The sequence below is a fragment of the Loxodonta africana genome, chromosome 1 (assembly GCF_030014295.1).
Source record: "Loxodonta africana isolate mLoxAfr1 chromosome 1, mLoxAfr1.hap2, whole genome shotgun sequence".
Taxonomy (NCBI): domain Eukaryota; kingdom Metazoa; phylum Chordata; class Mammalia; order Proboscidea; family Elephantidae; genus Loxodonta; species Loxodonta africana.
The window spans coordinates 124,393,143-124,404,849 of NC_087342.1; the positions used below are offsets into that span (position 1 = coordinate 124,393,143).

The following is an 11,707-nucleotide window of genomic DNA, read 5'->3' on the forward strand; positions in this document are numbered from 1 at the left end:
TAAAGGTCCTGTTTACTCTTTCCAGAAAGCTGAGGAGAAAATGGGTTTTCAGATTATAAATGACAGAGCTGCCCTTGTGTAAAAAAAAAAAAAAAATTTGTGTAGCATAGAACAATTGCGATGAGGCTTTACTTTTTAGGTGCCTAACTTAGTTATGAAGACAGTTGGAAGAAGGACTAAAAATGAACAAAGGAAAGCTTTAGCTTTGACGCAGAGAATTACCTCAGTCCTAGACAAAACCGAAGATTCTTAATTAAAAAAAAAAAAAAAAAAACGCTCCTTTTTAGCAATGCCTAACCTTTCATCATCTGTGCCGACACATCAAGTGAGCAGCAGTACAAAGGATACATGTGATTTCGAAATGCCACATTTGAGCCAACTGCAGTTGTCCGCGTAAGTAGTATGGAGGCGTGACCAAAAAAAACTATAGGGAGCGTTGGGCTTTATCTGCATCACTAGATACTCTCCCGTCTTCTGTAAAATAGGTTTTGCTAAAATAAGTTTCTCCCCACGTGAAAGTGCCCCCGGCGACAATTATTCATCTAGCCCGAGCCAAGGGCCAGGGCATTCAAGGTATTGAGTCACCGGGTACAGCGGTCGCGCGACATAAATATTATTTGATGACGGAGATCCTAGAGGAGCAGGTGCCAAAGTAAACGGCTGGCAAAGATGACTGTGGTTATGACTTCGAGCTGAGGAAACCAGAGTAGGGGCTGAAACACGGTACCAGCTCTAAAGGGACTGAATTTTAAGTTTGAAGCAAACTTCAAGCTTTGCCTGTGACATGTGTGCGTTCCTAGGTGACTTTAATCACGAGAAACAGGCTTTGCAGCATGATCCTTTCCAGTCGATTGCTGAGAATTTTCTCCTACTCCCACCGTTTCCCCGACCCAAGCTCCGTTCACTCCCCCCAGTCCCTCTTCCGTCCCCACCCTCCCCCGCCAGGAGGATGCTCCGACTCCTGCCCTTCGCCATTCATCAACCGGTTCACACCGGCGGCGGCTGCCGCGCGGTGACGTCCGCGTGGGACGGGCCTCCGCCCTCGCTCGTCGGTGATGGGGCTCGGAGCTCCGGCCCGTGATTGGTGCCCTAGAGTGCGCACGTCGTGCTGGGTATAAAAAGGAGGGCTTGTGACGCAAGTGCGCCTCGGCGCGTGTATTGGCTCCTTTTGCTGCGGGCCGGCTAGGCTACGCGCTCTCTTCGGAGCCGCTCACTGCATGGTAGAGCCTGGTGCCCCCGCCGCCGCCTGCACCGCTGCTGCCGCCGCCCCGCGACGACCACCGCTGCCCCCTTCCCTGCAGCCGCTGCTACTGCTGCCGCCTGTGTTGCCGCCGCCTCGGGACCGGCTGTATGATTAGGCCACAATCTTCAATGAGTAAACATATTCCTGTGAGTAGCCGTCGCACCGCCGCTTCTTGGGCCAGGAATCCGCGGCCGGCCCCCCCATCCCCGCCGTCGCCTTTGTTCGGGGACCGGCGTCCGCTCCCCGCCGCCCCGGCCCGCCGTTCCGTTGGACTCCGGGCGGGATCAGACCAGCCTGCGGCCCTGTGGCCGGCCAGTCGCAGCTGGGTGCCGGGAAGCGGACGCGAGGGTCCGTAGCGGCGGTTGGCCGCTGGAGGCACCGGCTTCCACGTCCCTGCCGGGCCCGGGGCGGCGGGGGTGCAGCCTGGCCTGCGCGGCGGGCGGGGGCGGTTTCGGCCGCCGCAGCGGACCGGGCGGGGCGGCACAAAAGCCGCTTTGTGACCGCCGCCTCCGCCCTTGGCCCTCCGGCCTGGCGCGCCCCGTCCGGGCCCGGCGGGCTTTGCGGCGTCCCGGCGCCCCTTTGTTCGGCCGAAGAAGGGAGGTCCGCCCGGGGAGCGGGAGACGTGGCCCGGGGTGGGGCGAGGGCTGCGCGTGTCACTGCAGAGCCGGATACGGGGAGGGCGCGGCGGCGGGGTCGCCACCAGACTCGGGTCGGCGTGGGGTAGGCGGGGCAGCCCGGCGCAGCTGGTAACGGTCTCGGCCAGGAGCTCTCTTGAGCCCGGGGCTGGCGCGGGACAGGAGCCTGGTGTGGCTGTCCCTGTGCTCTGCGGCGGAGCCCGGCGCCTCAGACAAAATGGCCTCGGCGCCCGCGCCTGACTGAAGGCGCGGCGCGAACCCGTGATTGCGGCGTGGAGAAGGGGGCGCCTCGGGCGGGCCTGGGAGCGCACCGCCGCGTGCGCGGAGCGGCGGCCATCGTGGGGGAAATCCGCGAGCTGCTGCCCTGCCCGGGCTGGAGCCGGGCTCTGCTAGGTGAGGAGCTACACTCCCTGCTCTGCCCTCCTTCCGCAGTCTCCACCTGGTAATTCGAGCTGTTCCGGATTTAACGCCCCACCTCGGGCTCTGGATAATTGGAACAAGTCGAGTCTTGTCCTGTCTCTGGGGCAAGTCGATCGAGAGATGGCCCGAGTCTAAGCGCCTTGGAAACTGCCAGGGCTATGGTTACACCGAAGAAAAGGAGTCTCCGGCCGGGCCCCAGCATGTGGTTTTCCTGCTTATCTTTTTGGAAGGGCCCTGGGTGGCATGTTTTAAGGGGGCACTGTTTAGGACTGCTCCTGAAATCCTTGGTGTAATAATGTGTTTCCTCCTGTTGGCTTGTGGCAGCAGTAGTCGGCCAGAGCCACAATTCTGAGGTTTCATCATCTGTTCGTGGAAGCCTCTACCATTTCAACAGTGTTAAGTTGTTATTTACACTGTATTTGGAACTGTCGACTTGCTTCGGATCCAGATCCAGAGGCAGTGCTTCTTGTTACTCGTATTGTGTGAGTTTTGTAGGATGGCACTAAGGCAGTTGAAAACCAGAAAGCTAGATCATTGCCAAGAGTAAGCATTTTACACATGCTTTATTCTAGATGCGTTACTTAAGGCATAAGTAGGTGTGGAATGTGCTCTAATGAATTAATGACAGAACAGTTATACAGGTTTATTGGTTTGGCTCTGCAATCTGACAAACTGACTTCAGCTTCCTCTCTCACCTGCCATGTATATGATTGTGATTTTATGCAGCCCTTATGTAGGAAAGAGAAAAAACAGTCCTTTGTTTCTGAACTGTGTGTCAGGAGTAAATCAGGAATGGGAATGTCTTGGGTAGAACTGAAAGGTGTTAGTAGTCATTGCTGCTTTGGTAGAAGTCCCCCCAGCCACTGGGTGGCTCCACTCAGCCCTTAACAACTTTACCACTGTCTTTAATTCATTGTATGTCCTTGGAAAAGTGCCAGAATATTCTAAGGAGGTAATACTTAGGATTTGAGTTAAAGTACTACAGTCACTATTCACTGTAAAAGTGATGTCCTTAATACTATAATTTAAACAATACTTCCTTAACCCAGCTGTGAAGTACCAACCTCTGAAGGCTCATTTGAACAATATTGGAATAATCGTTATTTTCATTATAGGATCTTGTAATAAACGAATTCTAATGCTAGTTCCTTTGTTTTGCCAGAAAAATAAACTGGAGCTTTTTACTTTTTTATTACCGGGTAGATCTCTCCATATGAATTATTAAAAATTTAGCAAAGTTCTTGTAGAAACTAACTTGCATGGAACATTAAAGGTGTAAAATGAAAATGGGAGCAGACTGAATGAATTTAATATTAAGCCTCTTAAATATTTAAGCATGGAAAACTAGTGGAACTTTTTTTTTTTTTTTTTTAATTTTAAGACTTTATTCTATTTGGAGGTTTTCCTATGAGCAGAGGCTGGCACTTAGCACTTTATTAATATTTCTCTTAGGTCCACTCCTTACTCCAAATACACAAGTACCTTATAAACTACTTGGAAGAAAATTAACATTAACACTGATGCTTTTCTTGTACATATTCTGGAAATATCCTTGTTATAAAGCTGGTTTAGTTCAAGGAAAACTTAGTTAAAAACAAATACAACATACGTTTATTTATTGGTGGTAGTACTTACCTTACTTCTGAGATGAAGTGTAGGATAAATTTAACTCCCTACTATCCCTCACTCTGTTTCTTTTCTAGATCAGATTTTTCAGTTCAGCCTGAATAAATAAAATTTTGGTTTTAAAATACAAGAGACTATTACTAAAATTATTATATTTTCATAGTTTATAAATGGGAATACTTAAAATTTATAAGCATAGGTTCTCTTCACCTAGCAAGTTGTTTAGCTTCCAGAAGATCGTTTTCCTCATCTGTCAAATTGGAATGATAAATTAATGGGTAATTGAGGATCAAATGAAATAATGTATATGGAAACACTTTGAAAAACAGAGGTTTGTTTTGTTTTGTTTTGTTTTTAATTAAGAAGCAGGACATATTGGTTAAGTATACTTTGTTGTTAGCTGCCATCAAGTCATCCCAGCTCATGACGATCCAGGGCTCCATAGACTTTCTTGGCTATACTCTTTACTATGGAAGCAGTTTGCGCCACCTTCTCAGAGCCATAGGTGGGTTTAAACCACCAAACATTAAGTTAGCAGCCTGAATGAAAACCACTTGGGCCACCCAGGTTCTTTAACTTTGTAATTTGTTAAAGGAGTAAGAAGATTTTATCAGAGACCTAGTTCATTTTATTGTAAGTAGAATAGTATGAGCCTTATGTTTAATCTTTGATTTTTAAAAGTATTCTTTTTTTAAAGTGTATTTTTGAAATTTAAAAAGAAATGATAGAAAGCACAAAAGGGAAATGTAGGTATGACTTCGTAATTTCACTTTTAAAGACCACGATTTAAAAAGCAGTCATTAAGATAAAACATATGTTACACAAGGAATAATTACACAAGGAGGTTTTATTTTTGCAGAAAGGCTATATGCAAGATGTAACAGTTTCATTCATTCTAAAAGTTTGTAATGTATAAAAAATGTTTTATTAGTCAGAAAAAGGCATTGTAGAAAATTGCATGTATATTTCATAATGCAAAGCAAATAGCTATTAAAAGAGGGAGATAATCACCAAATGTTAATAGTGGCTTCTTTGAGTTCTTTTTAAAGTTATAATCCATTTGAGACTGCTTGTTATATATGCTTATTGATTTAGTCTATAACCACCTTTAAAGTGTGTGATGTAAAGAAAAGTTAAAGTGGCATGGACTCTGATTTAGTTGTGCACTTAAATACTGTAAGAACCTAACATGTTCTTTTTGAATTGGAAAGCAACTTTTTTTTCTCCCCCCCCACCCCCCGTTTTTTCTTTTTAACAGCAGTTCTGTGGTGTTCTTGGTCACACATTTATGGAGTTTCTGAAGGGCAGTGGAGATTACTGCCAGGCACAGCACGACCTCTATGCAGACAAGTGAACTGTAGAAATTCATTACTACTCCACCAAGAAGCCCCCATAAGAGCAGTTAACCTGGACACAGAAGTGTTGAATTGAAATCTGCAGAGCAATTTTCAAGAGTTCTGACCTGGATGGGGTAGACCTCAGTGCACTTCCTTTCTATTGCCTCAGTATTACTGGATTGAAGAATTGCTGCTTCTTGTTAGGAGGTTCATTTCATTTTCCATTACTCCCAACATCATACTCAAAGCACTGAGAATTTCAAGTGGAGTATTTTGAAGTAGACTTCAGTTTCTTTACATCATTTCTGTATTCACTTTTTAAAATTCTTTCATAACCCTATTGAGTGTTTTTTAACTAAATTAACATGGCTCGAATGAACCGCCCAGCTCCTGTGGAAGTCACATACAAGAACATGAGATTTCTTATTACACACAATCCAACCAATGCGACCTTAAACAAATTTATAGAGGTAAGGTTTGATGCTTTTAATCTTTTAAATTGGTTGCAGTTTAATAGTGGGATTTGTATTTAGGGAATATTACTTTGGGAAATTTGAGTTGGAGAACATATAGTGCCAGTTGCCAAAAAAAGAAATACTGATATCATTAGAGGTGTAAGTTATTTAATAAATTTTGAGGCTATGTACTTGAGTTTAGTTTGTATTTATATATTAATGTCTAGTTTTTATGTCCCTGAGTTTACGTAATTTAAATTTTTATAGGCATACAGTATAACAGTGGGGCTATCATTTATAAGAAGTTCATACAGGTGAAGGCTCTTAGTTATCTAGCGCTGCTATGACAGAAATGCAAGTGGGTGGCTTTAACCATCAGAAATTTATTTTCTCACAGTTTAGGAGACTAGAAGAACAAATTCAGGGCTCTGGCTCTAGGGGAAGGCTTTCTGTCTTTCTCTGGCTCTGGGGAGGGGGAACGTCCTTGTCTCTCTTCAGCTTCTGTTCCTTGGTTCTTTGGCTACCTTCTCGTGGTATAGCATCGATCTTCCCCCATCTCTGCTTGTTTCTCTGTGCCAGATCTGCTTGTTTATATCTTAGGTTTTTTATGACACATCCTACACTGATAACCTCCTTAACATAACTCTTTTCCCAAATGGGATTACAACTACAAGTATAAACCAAAACCAAACCCTATAGGGGTTAACGTTTTGTGGCACATATTTTAGGGGACCACAGTTCAATCCCTAGCAGCTACCATTTAATAATTTTCCATGTATCTGTTTAGCCTAATGCCATAAACCAAAATTAGTATGTATATCTTGGGCTCCATTTGATGTTTAGAATCCAATTTCAGCTTTTAATTCTGCTTCCTGATGGTAGCTAGGTAGCCAAAACTGTCTTACTCTTTTGGCTACAAGGAAGGCCTATAACAGAATAGTTTATTTGGGTGCCTACACATTTTATTTTATAAATATTTACCAAACTGTTACCAATTCCAACTCATAGTGATCCTATGGGACAGAGTAGAACTGCCCCATAGAGTTTCCAAGGCTGTAATCTTTATGGAAGCAAGCAGACTGCCACATCTTTTCCAGCTGAGCAGTTGTTGGGTTTAAACCACTGACCTTTGAGTAAGCAGCCAAGCATTTAGCTGCTGCACTGCCAGGGCTTCTTCATAAATATCTACAAATAGTCAGAAATAGCACATAAGGCCTCTCTATATCAGAAGGAAATACACTTTAATGGTATTTTTGTTTTTAATTACCATCTAACATGAATGATTTATTTGATTTTATTTACGTTTGTCTTAACTCCTCTTGCTGTATATCATCCCCTCCTATCTAATGTTAGCATGACTATAAACAACTTTAGAATATGAAGGACCATGGGATTTTATTTAAAAAAATTAAAAATAAAAATTTGTAGGTGGTATTTATAACATTCCTTTTCCTTTGCTTATTGTAGTATTGTAATTTAAAGGGAGATTTTGCTTCCATGTTAAACATTCATAGGTTATAATTACTGTCCATGATTTTCAGTTAGCCAGCAATACCTACTAGAGAGATAATCAAAATGGTAAATAGTGATAGTTATGAAGACTTTACTATTCTTTTAAATATATATATGTTTTATCTAGGAACTTAAGAAATATGGAGTTACCACAATAGTAAGAGTATGTGAAGCAACTTATGACACTGCTCTTGTGGAAAAAGAAGGCATCCATGTTCTTGTAAGTACTGAACATTTTCTGTGCTTGATACTGATAAACAAAAATCTGTTCTAATAAACAATGTTCTGCAAAAAGGTTTATTTTTTAAATCAAAATTATAACTATAAAATGGTACAGTATCTTAATTTCCAAATAAAGGTGAAAGCTAGTACAGATTTTAAGTAATGAAAGATCTTTATATTCAATACTTACTTGTACAATAAAACCTGTGACAGCCAGAACCTGCCTAAGGTAGAAACCTGTCAGAGAAGGAAAACTCAAAGTATTTTCCACTAAAAGGAGTAATAGAAAACTGGTAAGACTGCACCCTGTTGAAGGTGGAAAAATTTTGAGGCCTGGAGAAACAAGGCAGTCACGGCTCTCGAAGGCTTCGCTGTATTTGATTAACAGTGGAGTTTAATTAAATGTGGCTAAAAGTGTGTTAAAATGAAAATGCTTTTTTTTTTTTTGAAGACTTATTTTGGGTGTTAGAAATTTAAAATTGTTAGTGCAGTGTCTATTAAAGATTTTAAAATATTTGCTCTTTTGATTTAGGATTGGCCTTTTGATGATGGTGCCCCACCATCCAACCAGATTGTTGATGACTGGTTAAGTCTTGTAAAAATTAAGTTTCGTGAAGAACCTGGTTGTTGTATTGCTGTTCATTGTGTTGCAGGTCTTGGGAGGTAAGAGAATTTGAATTTCTTAAATGCAGTTAGTGGTATTGATTTTAACTCTAGTAAAACCTTGATTTTCACTTTTGTAAAGGTTCAGTTATCCTTTCGTGAAATCATGTGCTTTGTTAGGTTGCTTATTGTTCTAAATAAAAAAGTAGGTGAATGTAATAAAGAGAAATGATGTATTCCAATACAACTGGAAGTAACATGCTGTGGCTGCTATTTTCAATTTGTCTATGGGCAAAATTGATATAGAAGTAATCTTGTGTGCCAGGTTGTTACCGATGGTATTAGAGTCCTTATCCAAGCTCCCTTGGAGAAAGGACTGAATTGTGTCTAAAAGGTAGACTGCATTGCATGTATTGGTGTACTTTGGGATATTAGCATTCTTGATACTGGTTATTCTGATTCATTAGGAACTCATTACATAGTACTGTCCAGACTTCTTACAACCACCTGCCCCAGGCCATTTTTCTTGCCCCACCCCCAGCCCTATTCTAGTGGGGAAGATAAATTAAAAGCATTGATCTGAGGATTGACATTCTGTTATTTGTATCACAACCCTATATGTAATAAAATCTAGAAAAGCAAGCAGTCTTTTCCAAAAGAGTTTTTTTTTTTTTTTTAAGTAGAAAATATTTTTCACTGCTTGGAAATTTGGAAACATATCTGCTTTTATCAAGATTTACTTCCTCCCCTGCATTTTTTCACAGTGCCCCTCCAATAATACAAATCTTAAATAACATTTAAGCTTACTTTTAATAGTAAGTTCATGGTTCATTTTTTGTTTCAGATAAAAATCTGGGTTTGATTTGAAGATACTGATTCTTTCATGATTCATTTTTTGTTTCAGATTAAAATCTGGGTTTGATTTGAAGATACTGATTCTTTATAAATTCCTTTAATTTTTTAACATGATCGTTAACTACAGCTATTACTTACAAAGGAAGTGTGGTGTAGATACCAATACCTCTAGATTGAGGAATGGTTTGGAATAATGAATTTTCTAGGATTTGGTTTTGGGAAAAGTGACTTATCAAATTTTTCCTTCACCAGAGCTCCAGTGCTTGTTGCCCTAGCATTAATTGAAGGTGGAATGAAATATGAAGATGCCGTACAGTTCATAAGACAGTAAGTATTTAATGGGTCTTTCCTTTCATGCACAGTCTCTTTTAACCATTAAATGTCAGTCAGTTATTATATAACTGTGAAAACAATTTTTTCTAATAGCACGTGACCATTATGATCAACTTTTAATACAGTTTTAAGACCACAAAATATTTTTCTCTTGCATCCCACGCACATAGGTGCTCATATTACAAAGATTCAAATTCAACAGACTAACAAATTCTTTAATGCTTTTTAAATTCTTAATTGAATGTTATTGCTTATTTGCATAGGTCTCACATTTAGTTAATGATAGTATCTAAATTACAACCACCCAATGTAAGATATATATTTTCATCACTCCAGGAAGTGCCCTTCTCCCCTTTGTAGTCTGCTTTCCTGCCACCAGAGGTAACCTCTTTCTGACTACTTGTCACCGTAGATTAGTTTTGTCTTCTCTTGGATTCATGAATTTGGACCATTGTAGCCACCACTCAAAAGAAGATGCAGAAAATTCCTTTTCGGTGCCTTTCTGCAACTTACCACGTTTGCCTGTCAATGTTCCTTTCTGCACTAAGTTATATAGCCTAATAATCAAAAGATAAATTATCCCAAGAGAGATGATAATTGTCCATAGCACACTAAACACTCTAATAGAGAGATTTTACTTTAATTGCACATTTTTCCCCTCCCCCCTTTTCTCCTTCCAGAAAGCGGCGTGGAGCTTTTAACAGCAAGCAACTTTTGTATTTGGAGAAGTATCGTCCTAAAATGCGGCTGCGCTTCAAAGAGTCCAATGGTCATAGAAACAACTGTTGTATTCAGTAAAACGGGTGCCTGATGGTATTGCCTTGGAAGTGGAACTTGAGACAGGACCTAATTTGTCATGCATATTTACCAACATGTTAATTTGGTGAATAAGTCTAATAAAGCTTCCATACGAGTATTGAAAAGCAGTTTCACCAGGCTTTCAAGCTTGACAGAATTGCAACCTCCACGTTTGGGTTACGATCAATCTATCTGGATACTTAGCAAAAGTTTCTTACTGTTAAACATTTAAAATGTGCTTATCATTTGTACCAATTGACTTTTCCTGAAATCATGCAGTATCGTTATAAGTCTTCTTTAAATCTATTCCCATGCCAGAATCTTATCAATATATAAGAAATTTAGAGAGATTTAGGTGCCAAAATACCCAGCACAACACTTGTATATTTTTAGTATCATACAGAACTAAAAAATCCCAGAACTATGAACACTCTAGACCTTATGTGGTTTATTCCTTCAGTCATTTCAACATTGAAAGTAGGATCTATAGTTTTTTTTGCCTGCTCACTTTTTTGTTTACATCTCCCACATTCATACCAGTATACATCAGGTTTGCACAACCATTGATTTTATTGGATTTTTACCAAGTCTTACAGTGATTGTTTAACGTCTTTCTACAAATCTCATTTTGTGCTTTAATGGAAAACCATTTTGAAAAATCTACATTGTACAGAAGCACATATCTTTAATGTCTCCAGGCAAAAAAAAAAAGCCTTACAGTTAATTTAATGTCTGCACTTTGGGGTGCAACTTAACAGGGAGGGCCTGAAAAAGGAATGGGAGGGGGCTATTAAATATTTTTAGTAAAATGTTGCCTTTGTCTTGTGCAGAACATGTAGAATATGCTCTTTAATTTAGTAAATATTTTTTTAAAAGGTAGAGATGCTTTGTTATTGTAGCTAAAACAATTCTTAATCATAAAATTTCTGAAATTCTTGTCTTTTTTTTCCGTATCAATTGGAAGTTGTTTACCAACTTTTGTTTGAAGTGTGATTTTTTTTTTTTTCCCTTTTCAACCTCTTGCAAAAAAAAGAAGTGGGTTTCTGCTAATGAATTGAGCAGACTCTAATTTTTATATGCCTTTTGAGCTGTGTAACTTAATATTTGGATACTTGATAATTTGTTTTATTATGTAATTGATAAAATGGTGATGTGTATTAATGTTAGTTCAACCATATATTTATACTGTCTGGGAATGTGTGGTTATAGTTCTGTGGGAGAAATAATTTGTCAGTGTTCACCAGCTTGTAAAAACCTAGTTGCGAGAGCTTAAACATCTAAATAAATGATGAAATGCATTTATCATCAGATTGTTGTGCTTAAGGTTTACAGCTTATTTTGTAAAAACTAAATGAATGATTCTACTTGAGTTAACTCCATTTGAAGTTAAACATGTCCTCATTTTATAAATGTTGGATTAAGTGAAGTCAGCATCTTAGTAAGCACCTTGTAAACAAATTTCATTAGAGTTGTGAGAACTATATTTAATATTAAAAGTACTCATAAACTTTTTGATTAAAAGGTCTAGGTAATTTTGAACTGATTTACTATTCTGTACTGAGGAGATGCAGTGTTTACATAGTAGAGGAAGACTTGATTTGAAGACCAGTTACACCATTAGCAGTTTTAGTCAGATTGACTTCTGAGCTTCAGTTTCTTATTTGCAAA

General features: G+C 40.0%; 2 protein-coding genes across 3 annotated transcripts; both read left to right on the plus strand.

Moving 5' to 3' along the window:
- The first annotated feature begins 1,281 nt into the window (after positions 1-1,281).
- On the plus strand, positions 1,282-5,304 carry LOC135231617 (uncharacterized). Its single transcript, XM_064287741.1, has 2 exons — positions 1,282-1,389; positions 5,183-5,304. Exons 1-2 carry the CDS (start codon positions 1,351-1,353, stop codon positions 5,276-5,278), a joined length of 135 nt encoding a protein of 44 aa, XP_064143811.1. The 5' UTR covers positions 1,282-1,350; the 3' UTR covers positions 5,279-5,304.
- Positions 5,305-5,620: 316 nt separating this feature from the next.
- Positions 5,621-11,347, plus strand: PTP4A1 (protein tyrosine phosphatase 4A1). Of its 2 annotated transcripts, none has more exons than XM_003404408.4 (5): positions 5,621-5,731; positions 7,356-7,448; positions 7,983-8,113; positions 9,161-9,235; positions 9,922-11,347. In XM_003404408.4, exons 1-5 carry the CDS (start codon positions 5,627-5,629, stop codon positions 10,037-10,039), a joined length of 522 nt encoding a protein of 173 aa, XP_003404456.1. In that variant the 5' UTR covers positions 5,621-5,626; the 3' UTR covers positions 10,040-11,347. The 2 variants fall into 2 exon arrangements, with proteins under 2 accessions (XP_003404456.1, XP_064143804.1); XM_064287734.1 differs by having other exon boundaries at positions 9,926-11,347.
- Positions 11,348-11,707: the final 360 nt, after the last annotated feature.

Excerpts from the sequence above, each read along its gene's own strand:
- LOC135231617 (XM_064287741.1), top strand. The coding sequence starts at position 1,351 with ATGATTAGGCCACAATCTTCAATGAGTAAACATATTCCT. Across the intron at positions 1,390-5,182 it reads CAATGAGTAAACATATTCCT|CAGTTCTGTGGTGTTCTTGG; the intron begins GTGAGTAGCCGT and ends TCTTTTTAACAG.
- PTP4A1 (XM_064287734.1), top strand. The coding sequence starts at position 5,627 with ATGGCTCGAATGAACCGCCCAGCTCCTGTGGAAGTCACATACAAGAAC. Across the intron at positions 5,732-7,355 it reads CCTTAAACAAATTTATAGAG|GAACTTAAGAAATATGGAGT; the intron begins GTAAGGTTTGAT and ends TGTTTTATCTAG. Across the intron at positions 9,236-9,925 it reads GCCGTACAGTTCATAAGACA|CGGCGTGGAGCTTTTAACAG; the intron begins GTAAGTATTTAA and ends CCTTCCAGAAAG.